The sequence below is a fragment of the Pelophylax lessonae genome (assembly GCF_965119305.1).
Source record: "Pelophylax lessonae genome assembly, chromosome: 7".
Classification (NCBI taxonomy): domain Eukaryota; kingdom Metazoa; phylum Chordata; class Amphibia; order Anura; family Ranidae; genus Pelophylax; species Pelophylax lessonae.
In genome coordinates this window covers 77,078,060-77,095,788 of record NC_138774.1, presented here as the reverse complement: position 1 = coordinate 77,095,788, position 17,729 = coordinate 77,078,060, and the positions used below count along the sequence as shown (strand labels likewise).

The 17,729-nt window shown below is 41.5% G+C and overlaps 2 protein-coding genes across 2 annotated transcripts in view; both read right to left on the bottom strand.

The window, feature by feature from the left end:
• The window catches only part of RYR1 (ryanodine receptor 1), a 359,853-nt gene extending 352,061 nt beyond the window's left edge, over nt 1-7,792 (bottom strand). Inside the window, exon 1 of the mRNA XM_082264106.1 lies at nt 7,580-7,792. Coding sequence (XP_082120232.1) covers nt 7,580-7,627 — 48 coding nt within the window. The 5' untranslated portion in view covers nt 7,628-7,792. The remainder of the gene's footprint in view (nt 1-7,579) is intronic.
• A 6,331-nt stretch (nt 7,793-14,123) lies between these two features.
• LOC309560472 (rho GTPase-activating protein 11A-like) overlaps nt 14,124-17,729 on the bottom strand; it is a gene marked incomplete at both ends in the record, with an annotated part of 68,215 nt that continues 64,609 nt past the window's right edge. Inside the window, one exon of the mRNA XM_082264105.1 lies at nt 14,124-15,046. Within this exon, the coding sequence (XP_082120231.1) occupies nt 14,124-15,046 (923 nt within the window). The remainder of the gene's footprint in view (nt 15,047-17,729) is intronic.

The following is a 17,729-nucleotide window of genomic DNA, read 5'->3' as shown; positions in this document are numbered from 1 at the left end:
TGGATCGGATGAAAACGGACAGGCAGTCAGGTATCATCCGATCTCCGATAGTGGAGAGCGGGGATCTGACAGCTCCGTCTCAGCACAGTGAGCAGAGACAGAGCTGTCATCCACCTGCTCAGCAGGGATCAGCGGATTGATCCCCACTGGGCAAAATGGGAGTCTGCCGGGCAGAAAGGCGCGTGAAAGGACCCTAAGAGAGCTTCCGCAACAATCTATACAATATTTAGTTTAGTATGTGCCACAGATGGGTCCCCCTCCCCCAACTGTGATCCTAATTTATTAATAAACTAGGCATGCCTGCAATCTATGTATATTCAACACTGATATTCCCTACATTGTAGCCGGGATGTCAAATGCTAGGTTTGTTTAAATCTCAGCCAGGACACTACTGCATAGAGTTTGCATGGGTTTCCTCTGTGTATTCTGGTTTCCTCCCACACTCTAAAGACATGCTGGTAGGTTAACCACTCGCTGACCACCCTATAGCCATTTTATTGCTACAGAGCAGCAGCTGTGCGCCAGATCATACGTGATCCTGCCCTTCCACCTGCAGGGGACCGGGGCGCCGCTTCGGGTGTATATATACAAGGCAGATCGCCGTTCTGACAGGGGGGGGGGGATGTATTCTGTGTTCCTGCAAAGCTGAGACTAGAATCCATCTCTTCCCTTAGTAAAAGCAGCAAACAGTAAACACAAACACTGGCTAGGCACACATTGAACCCTTTTACTGCCCCAGATGTTTAGCCACTTCCACCTAGAGGGCGTGAGCCACCGGTGGGCTGCTTCTACTGTGATTATTCACAGCAGAAGCCCATCTGCAAGTGGCGGGCAAGGGATGTCCACCGACACCCGCCGATCACCGGGCAGAGACACAGAATGTAAACAAGGCAGAGCTGAATTCTGACGGGGGAAGTGATGAATTTTGTGTCCCTGCAAAGTAGCGAATTAAATCCATTACTTCCCATAGTAAAAGCACCTCACGCAGTACACCACACTGGCTAAGCATAGGGTTAACCCTTTGATGGCCCTAGATGTTAACCCCTTCCCAGCCAGTGTCATTAGTACAGTAGCAGTGCATATTTTTAGCACTGATCACTGTATTAATGTCACTGGTTCCAGCAAAGTGTCAGTTCGTGTCCGATTATTTGCCGCAATATTGCAGTCCCGCTATAAGTTGCTGATCACCATCATTACCAGTATAAATAAAAAATCCAATATAGATCCCATAGTTTGTAGATGCTAATGTTCACATAAACCAATCAATATATGCTTAGCAGAATATATATTGGTCTAAATTTATAAATAAATTAGATTTTCTTTTCAATTTTATTTTATTAAATGTGTTTTATAGCAGAAAATAGAAAAAAGGTTTTTTTTTCAAAATTGGAAAAAAAATAAAAAATAAAAACGTAGTGGTGATCAAATACCACCAAAGGTGAGCTTTATTTGTGGAGGGAAAAAAGAAAATTATTTGGGTTTTGCGCAATTGTCAGTTAAAGTAACAGAGTGCCGTATCACAAAAAGTGGTCTGGTCATGACGGGGGGTAAATCTTTCCGAGGTCAAGTGGTTCATTGGCTCCTGTCTAAACTGGCCCCAATATGTGTATGTATGTCAGATAGGGACCTTAGATTGTAAGCTCCTTGAGGGCAGGGACTGATGTGTAACTTGTCTATACCGGACTGAAGAGCTCTATTATCATTCTACAATCCTAACATCATACAATAAAATTACACATAGCACAACACAAACCCACATATGAAACTTTTTTTTTTTTTTAATCCAACACATGGATTTTAATCCAACAGGAAAATACAATTAAAAATTATTTAAAATCTCTCCCACACGCCATTCCCACAACTACAGCTTGCCACATTATAGAACCCTATTCAGTACTATTTAAAGCAATAATAAACCTCAAACAATAAATGTAATATATTGCAGCTTATCAATTATTAGATGTGGTGGCTGCATCAGTTTTATTTTTAGGCTGTTTTCACCTGGTGATCTGGTCAGCAAGTCTGTTATTTTTCAACAGTCTTTAACAGACCAAGCTATCCAGCAAAAGTAGCAGTTAGAGTGTTGAGAAAAATCATTTAGCAATGACAGGGGTGCTTACAATGGTCAGATTTTAATTGATTAGGTTTTCTAATTGTAGACTTTTGTCTCTTTTTTTCCATCTGGTGATCAGGCCAGTAATACTTTCTGTCTTAGGCCCCTTTCACACGGGCAATCCGAACCGATCCGCTTGTCAGTTTTTCAGGCGGACCTGATCGGATGCTCAATGTATCCCTATGGGGCATCGGATGTCAGCGGAGACATCTCCGATGACACCCGCTGCCATCCTATCTGATCCTGTCCGTGAAATCCGGATGCATGGAAACCCTATTTTCCATCCATCTGGAGGATCGGATGAGAACGGACAGACGGTCCGTTCTCATCTGATCTCCCCATAGAGGACAGCGGGGATCTGACAGCTCTGTCTCTGCACACAGAGCAAAGACGGAGCTGTCATCCACCTGCTCAGCAGGGTTGGACGGATCGATCCCCCGCTGAGCAGAACGGACCCTGTCGTGTGAAAGGGGCCTTAGGCTGGCCATACATTGTACAATTTTCCTTTAGATTTACCAAATCCGTATAATATGAGGTCAGACCTAAACACTGTCAATTTGTATGTAGGCAGGCAGGCTGTTGCACTACATAGTCGATAGTTGAAGGTAAATCTAAGGGAAATTGAATAAGAAATTTGGATAATGTATGTATGTTTCCACTCTGGACACCTTTGAACAGCAGCATTCAGTCTGTGGGGAGGGGAGTGTTAAATATTCTAGCTGATTTAGATACACTAACAAATCAAAGTCAAAATACAGATGACATGACACTTTATAAGAAGTTTCACAAACAGTTTTTTGCTTGCATTTAAAATAGAGATTTTACATACAGTGCATCCGGAAAGTATTCTCAGTGCTTCACTTTTTCCACATTTTATGTTACAGCCTTATTCCAAAATGAATTAAATTCATTATTTTCCTCAAAATTCTACAAACCATGCTCCATAATGACAACGTGAAAGAAGTTTGTTTGAAATCTTTGCAAATTTATTAAAAATGAAAAAATCCCATGTACAGAAGTATTCACAGTCTTTGTTCAATACTTTGTTGAAGCACCTTTGGCACCATTTACAGCCTCAAGTCTTTTTGAGTATGATGCTACAAGCTTGGCACACCTATTTTTGGGAAGTTTATCCAATTCTTCTTTGCAGGACCTCTAAAGCTCCATCAGGTTGAATGGGGAGGGTCGGTGCACAGCCATTTTCAGATCTCCAGAGATGTTCAACTGGGTTCAAGTCTGGACTCTGGCTGGGCCACCCAAGGACATTCACAGGGTTGTCCTATAGCCACTCCTTTGTAATTTTGGCTGTGTGCTTAGAGCCATTGTCATGTTGGAAGATGAACTTTTGCCCTAGTCTGAGCAGGTTTTCATCAAGGCCATCTCTATACATTGCTGCATTCATCTTTCCCTCGATCCTGACTAGTCTCCCAGTTCCTGCCGCTGAAAAACATCCCCGCAGCATGATGCTGCCACCACCATGCTTCACTGTAGGGATGGTATTGGCAAGGTGATGAGCGGTACATGGTTTCCTCCAGAAATGACGCTTGCCATTCAGGCCAAAGAGTTCAATCTTTGTTTCATCAGATCAGAGAATTTTGTTTCTCATGAGAGTCCTTGAGGTGCCTTTTGCCTTTTACTGAGGAGTGGCTTTTGTCTGGCCACTCTACCATACTGGCCTGATTGGTGGAGTGCTGCAGAGATGATTGTTCTTCTGGAAGGTTCTCCTCTCTCCACAGAGAAACACTGGAGCTCTGTCAGAGTGACCATCAGGTTCTTGGTCACCTCCCTGATTAAGGCCCCCCCCCCCGATCACTCAGTTTGGCTGGGGGGGTCCGCTCTAGGAAGAGTCCTGGTGGTTCCAAACTTCTTCCATTTTGGAATGATGGAGGCCACTGTGCTCATTGGGACCTTCAATGCTGCAGACATCTTTCTGTACCCTTCCCCAGATCTGTGTCTCTATACAATCCTGTCTCAGAGGTCTACAGACAATTCCTTGGACTTCATGGCTTGGTTTGTGCTCTTCTAACTGTGGGACCTTATATAGACAGGTGTGTGCCTTTCCATATCATGTCCAATCAACTGAATTTACCACAGGTGGACTCCAATCAAGTTGTAGAGACACCTCAAGGATGATCAGTGGAAACGGAATGCACCTGAGCTCAATTTTTTGTGTCATGACAAAAGCTGTGAATACTTATTATGTACATGGGATTTTTTCATGTTTTATTTGTAATACATTTGCAAAGATTTTAAACAAACTTCTTTCACGTTGTCATTATGGAGTGTTTGTAGAATTTTGAGGAAAATAATGAATTTAATCTATTTTGGAATAAGGCTGTCACATAAAAAACGTGGAAAAAGTGAAGTGCTGTGAATACTTTTCAGATGCACGGTAAAGAAAAAAAAAAAAAAGTGATCATTGTAAGTATCCCTGTCAGCGGTAAATGCTTTATCTCGGCCAGCTACCGGACAATTTGGCCTGTAAAAGGAAGTTGAAAATTAACAGGCCTGCTAGATGGATCACCAGGTGAAAATAAAGGGAAAAAAAAGGACAACTAATGGTACCACCACATCGATGAATTATAAGCTTCCATTTATTACATTTTTGTTTTTGGCCTTAATACCACTTTTAAAAGTTGCACCACATGGAGAAAGATACCGATGACCAATTTTATTAACCTCTTGATGCTATTTATAATACTTATAAAAAATAGTATTGATAATTATTACTATTATTATTAATAATAAAAAATAGTATTATAATTATTAATTATAATAACAATAATAATAATAATAATAATAATAATTACTAATACTACTAATTATTATTAGATTTTAAAATATCAATGACAAGTTATTACTATTATTACAGTTACTAGTAGTGTTAATATTGTTAATAATAACAACAAATAATAAAAATAATAAATACTACTTACAATAATTATTATTATTATATTATTAAAGTGGACAATAATAACAATAATAGTCATTATTAATAATATCAATGATAACAGTTATTACTATTATGATTACCAGCAGTGATAACACAAATAATAAAAATAATAAATACTACTAACAATAATTATTTATTATTAGTATAGAGGACAACAATAATAATTATTATTGATAATAATATCAATACTGATAACAGTTATTACTATTATTACAATTACTAGTGATAATAATAATAACACAAATAATACTAATACTACTAACAATAATAATTATTATGATTATTATTCTAGAGGACAATAACAATAATATTTATTATTGATAATATCAATAATAACAGTTGTTATTATTATTACGATTACTAGTAATAATAATAATAATAACACAAATACTAAAAATAATACTACTACTAACAATTATTATTATAGAGGACAAGAATAGTTATTATTGATAATAATATCAATAACAGTTATTACGATTACTAGTGATAATAACACAAATAAGAATACAAATAATAAAAATAATAAATACTAATACTACTAACAATAAAAATAACTATTATTATAGAGGACAATAATAACTATTCTTATTGATAATAATATCAATAATAACAGTTATTACTATTATTACGATTACTAGTAGTGATAACAAAATAGTAATACAAATAATAATAAAAATAAATACTAATACTACTAACAATAATTATAACAGAGTACAATAACAATAATAGTTATTAATATTGATAATATCAATAACCATTATTATGAATACAGTAGTGTTATCATTCTTAATAATGATGATAATAAATATAAGCAATGAAAATTGTTAACATTAGTTGAAAAATCCTTCATTCAAATTCCATAGACTTATAAAAAGGAAAAAACAATGGCATTCTCATGGGAAAAGAAACCAAGTCCTATCTATGACTAAATTAGGGCAGAAATATTGATGAAAATAAAAGTGGTCGGATCTCCATACAATGGAATCGTTTTTGATTTTTAATTGACATGGATTTCTTGATGTAAGGAACAATTTATTTATTTTTTAATTCTTATAGGTTTTTGCAAGATTTTACAATAAACATAGAAAGTGGCATAGTAAGGCAATAGACAATCTGATCAACGTCCAAGGAGCTGCCAATAAGAAGGATAATGACCAAATATTAAGTTCTAGGACCAGAAGCTAGCAATCTATTTTCTTAGTATGTGTCATTTCAGGGAGATGCGGAGCCAGCTGGACATGAGGTGATATTTAACTCTGTGAGTGCTACACGACACTGACCCCCCCACCCCCCCCCCTCCTCTGATCCTTAAAGTAGTTTAGGAGAGTCACCCCCCAGCTATGTTTCCCTTTCGGTCCCTGCGCCCCCCCCCCCCCCCCCCCTGTAATGCCTCTCCAGCCTGTCACAGCGGTGATGGGCGTCCAACAGGTGCTGAGGTCATATCGCCTTCCCCCGATGAGTTAACCCCTCCGATACTGGAGATAGAAAACTTAGACCTTAGAGAAGGAAGTGTCTGATGGAGGTGATTGTAGTATGGGAATTAGGAAGTGTCTGATGGAGGTGATTGTAGTACGGGAATTAGGAGTGTCTGATGGAGGTGATTGTAGTATGGGAATTAGGAAAAGTCTGATGGAGGTGATTGTAGTATGGTAATTAGGAAGTGTCTGATGGAGGTGATTGTAGTTCGGGAATTAGGAAGTCTCTGATGGAGGGGATTGTAGTACGGGAATTAGGAAGTCTCTGATGGAGGCGATTGTAGTATGGGAATTAGAAGTCTCTGATGGAGGTGATTGTAGTTCGGGAATTAGGAAGTGTCTGATGGAGGTGATTGTAGTATGGGAATTAGGAAGTGTCTGATGGAGGTGATTGTAGTAGGGGAATTAGGAAGTGTCCGATGGAGGTGATTGTAGTATGGGAATTAGGAAGTGTCTGGTGGAGGTGATTGTAGTTCGGGAATTAGGAAGTGTCTAATGGAGGTGATTGTAGTTTGGGAATTGGGAAGTCTCTGATGGAGGTGATTGTAGTTCGGGAATTAGGAAGTGTCTGATGGAGGTGATTGTAGTAGGGGAATTAGGAAGTGTCCGATGGAGGTGATTGTAGTATGGGAATTAGGAAGTGTCTGGTGGAGGTGATTGTAGTTCGGGAATTAGGAAGTGTCTAATGGAGGTGATTGTAGTTTGGGAATTGGGAAGTCTCTGATGGAGGTGATTGTAGTTCGGGAATTAGGAAGTGTCTGATGGAGGTGATTGTAGTACGGGAATTAGGAAGTGTCTGATGGAGGTGATTGTAGTATGGGAATTAGGAAGTGTCTGATGGAGGTAATTGTAGTACGGGAATTAGGAAGTGTCTGATGGAGGTGATTGTAGTTTGGGAATTGGGAAGTCTCTGATGGAGGTGATTGTAGTTCGGGAATTAGGAAGTGTCTGATGGAGGGGATTGTAGTACGGGAATAAAGTCAGAAAACATTTCTATAAATCCATAGACATGGGGGGAGAATTGCTGATCGCACTCACCGTCCTGAGGAATTGGATTTCGTCCTCGCTCTCTCCTCCTTCGGCCATGATGGTTCTCCCGGTCCCGTCCTTCTCTGCTATAGGAAGGTCCCCGTGCTTGGCCGGCTCGGGTGGTCGGATAGGGAAGAGTAATCCGTGCGGTATGAAGGGGGAGAGAGAGAGGCTGTGTGTAGTGTACTCCCCTCTCTCTGTGCGGAGAGATGGTACAAGCACAGAGCAGGCACATTACTAACACTCTCCTGCTGTACCCCTCCTCTGCTCTGTGATTGGTGGGAGCTGCCTTACAACCAGACAAATTGTCGGGGGGTGAAGACACAGCTGCAAGTGCAAAGCACAGGAGCTAAAAGCTGCGAAGGGCAGAGAAGTGGAAGCTGTGATTGTGGGTCAGGTATGGGGAGAGGAAGAATTCATTAGGAGAGAGAGAAGTTCAATGAAAGTAAAAAAAAAATGTTTAAAATACAGCAAAAGGGAGGAATTCCAAACGCAGCATTCACCAATCAGATCTCAGTGCTAAATGAATGAGAGGTGAAAACATTGGGCTGTTATGGCACTCTGCGCAAGCTGCCCATCCACTGTACAATCTGATGGACCGCCGCATTTTTGGAGTGTTTTTCTGGCTTTTTTTTCGGGTTGTATGAGTGTTTTTTTTTTTTTTTTTTTTTTAGTAGCCAACAGAGAAAAATATCATCTGTTCCATGATTTGTGGCTATGGTTTTCAGTTTTTTCATCCACATTCATTTATTTTTACATTTTTTTGCAAGGGGTTAAGGTTCATTTTTATTTATTATTTAATTATAATTATTTGGTTAGGAGTTAATATCAGGTTAGGGTATCAGGATTAGGTGAGAATATTAGGGTTTATCACTAGGGTTATTGGTTATTAGGGTTAGCAGTTAATATTAGGGTTAGAGGTTATTAGGGTTAGCAGTATTTGGGTTAATGGTTAGGGGGGATTATTAGGGTTAGTGGTTATGGGGTTAATATTAGGGTTAGGGGTTAGGGCTAGGGGTATTATTTGGGTTAATGGTTAGGGGATAATATTAGGGTTAGTGGTTAGGGACTATTATTACGGTTAGTGGTTATGGGGTTAATATTAGGGTTAGGGGTTAATATCAGGGTTAGTGGTTAGGAGGACTAAGGTTAGGGGATAATATTAGGGTTAGGGATTATTAGGGTTAGTGGTTATAGGGGTTTATATTAGGGTTAGTGGTTATTTCTGTAATATTAGAGTTAGTGGTTAGGACTAGGGTTTGGGGTTATTAGGGTTAATGGTTAGGGGATAATATTGGGGTTAGGGATTATTGGGGTTAGTGGTAAATATTAGGGTTAGGGGTTATTAGGGTTAGTGGTTATTGGGTAATACTCGTGTTAGTGGCTATGACTAGGGTTATTATTAGGGTTAATGGTTAGGGCATAATATTAGGGTTAGGGATTATTCGGGTTAATGATTATAGGGGTAAATATTAGGGTTAGGGGTTATTATTAGGGTTAATGGTTAGGGCATAATATTAGGGTTAGGGATTATTAGGGTTAATGATTATAGGGGTAAATATTAGGGTTAGGGGTTATTATTAGGGTTAATGGTTAGGGCATAATATTAGGGTTAGGGATTATTAGGGTTAATGATTATAGGGGTAAATATTAGGGTTAGGGGTTATTAGGGTTAGTGGTTATTGGGTAATATTAGTGGTAGTGGTTAGGACTAGGGTTATTATTAGGGTTAATGGTTAGGGGATAATATAAGGGTTAGGGATTATTAGGGTTAGTGGTTATAGGGGTTTATATTAGGGTTAGTGGTTATTTCTGTAATATTAGAGTTAGGGGTTAGGACTAGGGGTTATTATTAGGGTTAATGGTTAGGGGGTATTATTAGGGTTAGGGATTATCAGGGTTAGTGTTTATGGGGTTAATATTAGGGTTAGGAGTGAATACTAGGGTTAGTGGGTATTTATAGGTTAGGACTAGGGTTAGGGGTTAATATTAGGGTAAGTGGTTAGGGGTAATATTAGGTTAGGGTATAGAACTAGGGAATAATATTAGGGTTAGTGTTTTTTTTTTTTTTTTTTTTGTTTATGATTATTAAAATGTATTTGATGTATTATTTATTTATAGTATTTATTTTTATTTAATTATTGCATTTGAGCAGAAAAACACACAACAAAATGCTCTAAAATGCTCAAATCAAGCATTTGACTGTATTGCTGTGGAACAAAAAAGGCTTAAAAAATGATCCAATCTCCCCGATTCAAGCTACAAAAAAAGCTCCAGAGCTTCAGGTGTGATTTTATTTTCTCCTCCGGTGTCTTGGAGCTTCAAGCTACAAAATGCTGAGATGTGAATGGGACCATACACTGTACAATTGGATTAAGGTGACGGCACACAGCACAATCTTCTTTAGGCTTACCATCCCCTATGTAGTGCAAGAGCCTGCCTGATTGGATACAAATTAGATGGCTTATTCAGATGTATCCTCCTATTACACAATTTGGGTATATACAGGTATAAAGACGAATGTACAATCTCTATACAATCAGATTGTATTGTGTATGTTTAGATTCAGCTTTACTAAAACAATGTAATGTGAGGACAAACCTAATGTGGGACTTCAATACAAAAAAAAAAAAAAAAAAATTTGCAAATAGACAGTTTTTCATGCATTAATGCGCTTCATGTCTAGGGTGACATATTCACTTGAAAGGTCTGTCCTAGGCACCACAAATTCCCCAAAGTAGTTCCAGACCCTTTTCAGTGATGGAGCATCGGGTATTTTTTTCAGTGCGCATTTTGGCCCGTTTGTAGCGCATTGTCACACGGAAAAACACATGCCTAACAATTAATGGTACTGCAAGAGTGATGTGCATTTGCAGTGTGTTTACAAGAAGTTTGGCAAAATGCACGATTTTGTGTGTTTTGCCACGCATTGAGGAAATGTGTCGGTGTGACTGCAGCCTTCTGCATTAAAGTATTACCCACCTTTCTGTACTGTATGGTAAGCTGCACAGGCACAGCTCAGTGTACAGTTTTGGCAGTGCTGCGATGGAGGGAGGATGGAGGGGATGTCATCTCAGCCTGGCCAATGAAAACAGCCAGAGATCAATACCTGGAAGCTCCAGGACACCACAGCACTAGAAAGAAGGCAAGTATACAATAGGTATGCTTAAACAATCTATGGGATACATGTTAAATCAGACAAGCCCTTGCCTTACACAGTTAATGGTAAATCTACAGGAGATTGTACAATCAGGTTGTAAAGTGTATGGTAAGGTGGGGGGCATTCTTCCCACTGAGCTCCAAGGTGGGGGGCATTCTTCCCACTGAGCACCAAGGTGGGGGGCATTCTTCCCACTCAGCACCAAGGTGGGGGGCATTCTTCCCACTCAGCACCAAGGTGGGGGGCATTCTTCCCACTCAGCACCAAGGTGGGGGGCATTCTTCCCACTCAGCACCAAGGTGGGGGGCATTCTTCCCACTCAGCACCAAGGTGGGGGGCATTCTTCCCACTCAGCACCAAGGTGGGGGGCATTCTTCCCCACTCAGCACCAAGGTGGGGGGCATTCTTCCCCACTCAGCACCAAGGTGGGGGGCATTCTTCCCCACTCAGCACCAAGGTGGGGGGCAATCGTCCCACTGAGCACCAAGGTGGGGGGCAATCGTCCCACTGAGCACCAAGGTGGGGGGCAATCGTCCCACTGAGCACCAAGGTGGGGGGGCATTCTTCCCACTGGGCACCAAGGTGGGGGGGCATTCTTCCCACTGGGCACCAAGGTGGGGGGGGGCATTCTTCCCACTGAGCACCAAGGTGGGGCCATTCTTCCCACTGAGCACCAAGGTGGGGCCATTCTTCCCACTGAGCACCAAGGTGGGGCCATTCTTCCCACTGAGCACCAAGGTGGGGCCATTCTTCCCACTGAGCACCAAGGTGGGGCCATTCTTCCCCACTGAGCACCAAAGTGGGGGCATTCTTCCCCACTGAGCACCAAGGTGGGGGCATTCTTCCCCACTGAGCACCAAGGTGGGGGCATTCTTCCCCACTGAGCACCAAGGTGGGGGCATTCTTCCCCACTGAGCACCAAGGTGGGGGCATTCTTCCCACTGAGCACCAAGGTGGGGGGCATTCTTCCCACTGAGCACCAAGGTGGGGGGCATTCTTCCCACTGAGCACCAAGGTGGGGGCATTCTTCCAACTGAGCACCAAGGTGGGGGGCATTCTTTCCACTGAGCACCAAGGTGGGGGGCATTCTTTCCACTGAGCACCAAGGTGGGGCCATTCTTCCCACTGAGCACCAAGGTGGGGGCATTCTTCCCACTGAGCACCAAGGTGGGGGCATTCTTCCCCACTGAGCACCAAGGTGGGGGCATTCTTCCCCACTGAGCACCAAGGTGGGGGCATTCTTCCCCACTGAGCACCAAGGTGGGGGCATTCTTCCCCACTGAGCACCAAGGTGGGGGGCATTCTTCCCCACTGAGCACCAAGGTGGGGGGCATTCTTCCCACTGAGCACCAAGGTGGGGGGCATTCTTCCCACTGAGCACCAAGGTGGGGGCATTCTTCCAACTGAGCACCAAGGTGGGGGGCATTCTTCCCACTGAGCACCAAGGTGGGGGGCATTCTTCCCACTGAGCACCAAGGTGGGGGCATTCTTCCAACTGAGCACCAAGGTGGGGGGCATTCTTCCCACTGAGCACCAACATTCTTCCCTCTGACCACCAAACGTATGTAATGGGAGCTGTAGATATAGCAAGTTATTAGCAGAGATTCCCTGATACTCGAGAGATATCTTGAGTTCCTCCATGCTAAAAAGGTTGGGAAAGGTTGGTCTAACACTTCCACACTATTCCAAACTGAAAAAAATTGTGGGATGGGGCTAGATCTCAGATCTCAAAAGGGTTCTATTTCAGATCTCAAAGGGTTCTCATCACTTTATTTTTTTTTAGAATAGCTCTAAAAACGAAATGATATGTTCAAAAACAGAATAAAGGAAATATTTATTGTTCGTTGATTACATTGAAAGTATTAGCAAAACAGCACATAACTTAGAATTAAAAACACAGAAATACATTTAAAACAAAGTGAAAAACAATTTATCAACACAAAACGATACACACGTTGTATTTCCCTAACTTTAAATAAAACTTACACATTCAAAGCAAAACTGGTTTGTCACATTTTGGGAATGCAGAGTATCACCCGTGACTGTAAAGTAGAACTTTTAATGCACATATTTGGGTTTAGCAAAAACATGCAATACGCTGGCAACCAATCACAACCAAGCTTTCAAAAAATAATGCTAGGGAATGTGGTTTGATATGGGTTACTACAAACCATTATTTTTTTTTTTTTTTTTTTGGGGTGCTATAGTATCAATTTAAACACCTAATTGTTTCAGGTGCATAAAAAGGTACTTTTCTTTAAAAAAAAGTCAGTTAGCTTTTAGCTAGTATAATTCAATGTTAGACAGTGTGAGCCTCATGCTACTTCCTTTTTAAATTGTTAGATATTATAAATCTTGACTTTTATTGCCTAAAACTAAGCTCCAGGTATATTTATTGCATACTTACACACCTGAAAGGTTACTGGGGAAGCAGACAATGATTTAGTAGTTGGCGCTACTACAGCCATGATCTTCCAGGTCCCATGCCGAGCTGCTCCCCCTCTGACCACAGTGGGTAGTCCAACAAGAGTAAATACTGCTGGAGGTGTGTGTGCACAATGCCCATAGATCACATCCAAGGAGTGTTATGAATTATGAGCATGTGCTGTCAAAGCGTGAAACACAAGATCTGGTCTCCTTTGTGCTCCTTGTGCTGTGATGTTTTTATTTTGCACCTTTTGATATCCACCTATAAAGAAACCAACATCCTCACAAAGTGTTGGGCCATCTACTTTCCTCTTATTCCAGACCATAGGAGCGGCTCGCTTGCCACTGCCCCAACTGACAGATTGGACAAGGTGGAAATTGTGATGTCAACGCCCCTCCAGAGAATGCCTTGTATTCAATGGAAAACATACAAGACAATCTGTGGATGGTGGCACAGGACCCGAGGATTGCAGCAATCACTGTAGTAGCACCGGCTACAGCTTCTCAAGTGGGCCCTCAGGTTTGAGATATGAATCATTGCATTGATCCAACTTGGGCCAATGCAAGTACATAATTAAGATCATTGCTGGAGTTCAGCTTTAATTGAATTTCTGTGTAGCAATGTTTTGGCTGCGCTGAACAAACTGATTTTACAACACATTATTATTGACTACTAGATTTTTTAAAATCACAATAAATATTTATCCTAGAAATACACCACTGAAAAGAATAAATATGAACTCTAACTTACTAGTGTGATAAATTAAAATCTGCAAATTGTCCAAAAATCAAAAATATTAGCTGTACCCAGCCTGGCTACCAGGATGGTACACCTATTGATTGTCATGAAGGTTAAACTACCATTGCACCTATATGACAGCAGTGCAGTGAGGTACTGAGTCATGCCGGGGAATCCATGAACAGATAATCTAGCCAGTGACCTCAAGAGTATCCAAACCACTATTTTTATTGATCCACAGTGTCACTTATAGGTTCCAGTCTAGAACCAAAAGATGGACATTCAGGAGAACTATAACTTTGTCTTTCCTCCTCAACCATGTCCTTAAAAATGAAAGCCTCCTTATCTAGATTTAAAAGTGTGTCTGATAGCTGCCTCTCAGTATCTATTGGGTTATCCTCAAGGGACACTTGGCGCCTCGCCTCCAGGCTACGCTGGCCCCAGTTGCTCAGAGTAATATTTTTACGGCTCACAAATACTTGTCGGCTCCGTGCATTTAGAAGTTTTGAGTTGCCACTGCCAACATCGTCTGATCTTTTAAATCCAATCTGGTCTCCATTTGTCCTCAGACCACATTCCTGACTCAATGAGCGCCCAAATCGTCTTGCCCCTTTACGCCTGATGGTGTGGGTGGCCAACTTTTCCCAGTCTTTTTGCTGAGGATCCAAATCTGGAATGCTAGATGTCCAAGGAAAGCTAAGGACCAATTTCCTTACACTTCGGTACTGGGACATGTGACCATTAGACCTTCTGAAGGTTGCAACAGACTGAAAAGAGCCCAGTTCATCCAGGGAGCCCTGGCTGCTGACATCTGGAGGATCGCCTGTGTTTGAACAGTCTTTCAAAGGGTCGCTGTCAAACTCCTGCATATATGCATTTCCTGCAGGGATATTCAGCCCATCATCTTGGCTTCGACTTTCATTGTTCATGATTAAACCGGTCTCAAGGAATGCCTCTTGATCTCCATCAGCTTGAACACATTCACCCACCTTCTCTGGCATGCTTAGTGAACGGCGCAATGTCCTGCGTTTCTTCCCAGAACTTACTGTGTCCTCATTACCGAGGGCCAGTGACTTTAAGGAAGGAGAGCACCTCAGTGAAGGAGATGTTGGAGGTTCAAGAGAGGAACCTTTGTTACCTGGGGTATCAACTGGAACAATGGAAGAAAAAAAAATATTAAAAGTATCAAAAACCAGATTTTGTTTTTGATTTGCATAAAGAAAGTGGCGAAGTTAAATGTCTGCCTTATCTTAAGTCTTGACAGGTACAGCATCTCATAAAAGTAAGTACATCCCTCACATTTTTGTAAATATTTTATTATATCTTTTCATGTGACAACACTGAAGAAATTACACTTTGCAACAATGTAAAGTAGTGAGTGTACAGCTTGTATAACAGTGTAAATTTGCTGTCCCCTCAAAATAACTCGGCACACAGCCATTAATGTCTAAACCGCTGGCAACAGAAGTGAGTACACCCCTAGGTGAAAATGTCCAAATTGGGCCCAGTTAGCCATTTTCCCTCCCCGGTGTCATTTGACTCATTAGTGTTACATGGTCTCAGGTATGAATTGGGAGCAGGTGTGTTAAATTTGGTGTTAATCGCTCTCACTCTCTCATACTGGTCACTGGAAGTTCAACATGGCACCTCATGGCAAAGAACTCTCTGAGGATCTGAAAAAAAGTATTGTTGCTCTACATAAAGATGGCCTAGGCTATAAGAAGATTGCCAAGACCCTGAAACTGAGGTGCAGCACGGTGGCCAAGACCATACAGCTGTTTAATAAAGACAGGTTCCACTCAGAACAGGCCACGCCAAGGTCGACCAAAGGAGTTGAGTGCACATGCTCAGCGTCATATTCAGAGGTTGCCTTTGGGAAATAGACGTATGAGTGCTGCCAGCATTGCTGCAGAGGTTAAAGGGGTGAGACAGTCAGCCTGTCAGTGCTCAGGCGATACGCCGCACACTGCATCAAATTGGTCTGCATGGTTGTCGTCCCTGAAGGAAGCCTCTTCTAAAAATGATACACAAGAAAGCCCGCAAACATTTTCCTAAAATAAGCAGACTAAGGACATGGATTACTGGAACCATTTGTCGAAACAAAAAAGGAATACATTTTGTAACATCATATTCAGCACAATATGATCAGATAGTGAAAATAGTCAAACGTTGCCTTCCCATTCTATATACAGATAACACACTGTACAACATTTTACAGCAAGGTTGTCATTTTTCCAGTAGTAAAGCACCCACCTTGGGAACTATGTTATCACCTTTACTTTTTGGCTCCCACAGTCCTCGAACATCTCATTCTTGGTTGAAGACTGTGGGATCATATCCATGTGGCTTTCTCACATGTAAACATTGTGTAAGACATAAAAAAAGTAAAAGTTATCTCCTTTTCTACAGGAGAGTCTTATTCACTTAGGCATTATATTAACTGCAATTCTAAAATGGTCATTTATATCATAGAATGTAGTGTTTGTCAATTACAGTATGGATGCACCATTCGGAATTTAAGCGTAAGGATATCTGAACATGTCAATGATGCATCAAACATTAATGCCAAAAATATTTCTAGCGTGTCTAAACATTTCAGAGAAATCCATGGAGGTAACCTTAGTTCTTTTTCCTTTTTTGGTTTAGAACAGGTTGGAAGACCAGTTAGAGGAGGTGATATACACCGCACTTTACTACAGCGTGAGGTGTGGTGGATACATAAGCTAAATACAAGAGCACCTAGTGGAATGAACAATAGGATGGATATAAACCTTTTCTTGAAATAATTGTGAAGTTTATTAAGGGTTGGTGCCTGTCCACACTTGTGCGATGCGGGAGCCCTGCAAATATACTGCGGGTTCCTGCGTCACATTGAATTTTCATGGCGATTCGCACTGCCGTATGCAAATCGCTGGGGGTGTCAATGCTTTATTTACTAGGCCCCTGGGATAGCTCGCGTGTCATGGTGCGAGCTGACAGTTCACACACGAGTTGGATCGCACTGGTGTGAATCCCCATGCAATCCGATTCTGCTGCAAACCTAAATTAGGGCATGTGCATGTTCGGTGCGACTCTGATTCGCCCATGCAATCAGTGTGGCTGAGTTTGTGTCGCACAGACTTTGCGTGTGATTGTAGGAGCGGTACGCTCCGAGTCGCATGCGGAGTCTGTCATCGCATAAGTGTGGACTGGCATTTAATGTTTGTTTTCCTATGGGACACCTTCCTTGATCCTTGACCGACTTGAACACACCACCCCTCCCCTGGTGTTATGTATTGATATTAATTGCAATTAAGTATGCACCGCCCCTAGTTTTAGGAGCAGTTTCACATTATATAAGTATTTTATTGTACATGTACATGCTAGGAGGAAGGCGTAAAGCCGAAACGCATCAGCATTTGTCATGTTGTCACCACTATCCATGTTGGAATAAAGTATTTTACTTGGAAGAAGACTTTTCGTGTGCCGGCTTTATTCATATAACATTTGGTTTGGACGTTCAGCCTGAGCACCGACACTTAGCTCTTTATCTTCCCACAGTGCGGTGGAGCTAGGGTGAGTTACTGTTTATGGATTACTGGAACCATGTCCTGTGGTCTGATGAGACCAAGACAAACTTATTTGGTTCACACGATGTCAAGCGTGTGTGGTGGCAACCAGGTGAGGAGAAAAAAGACAAGTGTGTCTTGCCTACAGTCATGCATGGTGATGGGAGTGTCATGGTCTGGGGTTGCATTAATGCTGCCGGCACTGGGGAGCTACAGTTCATTGAGGGAACCATGAATACCAACATGTACTGTGACATACTGAAGCAGAGCATGATCCTCTCCCTT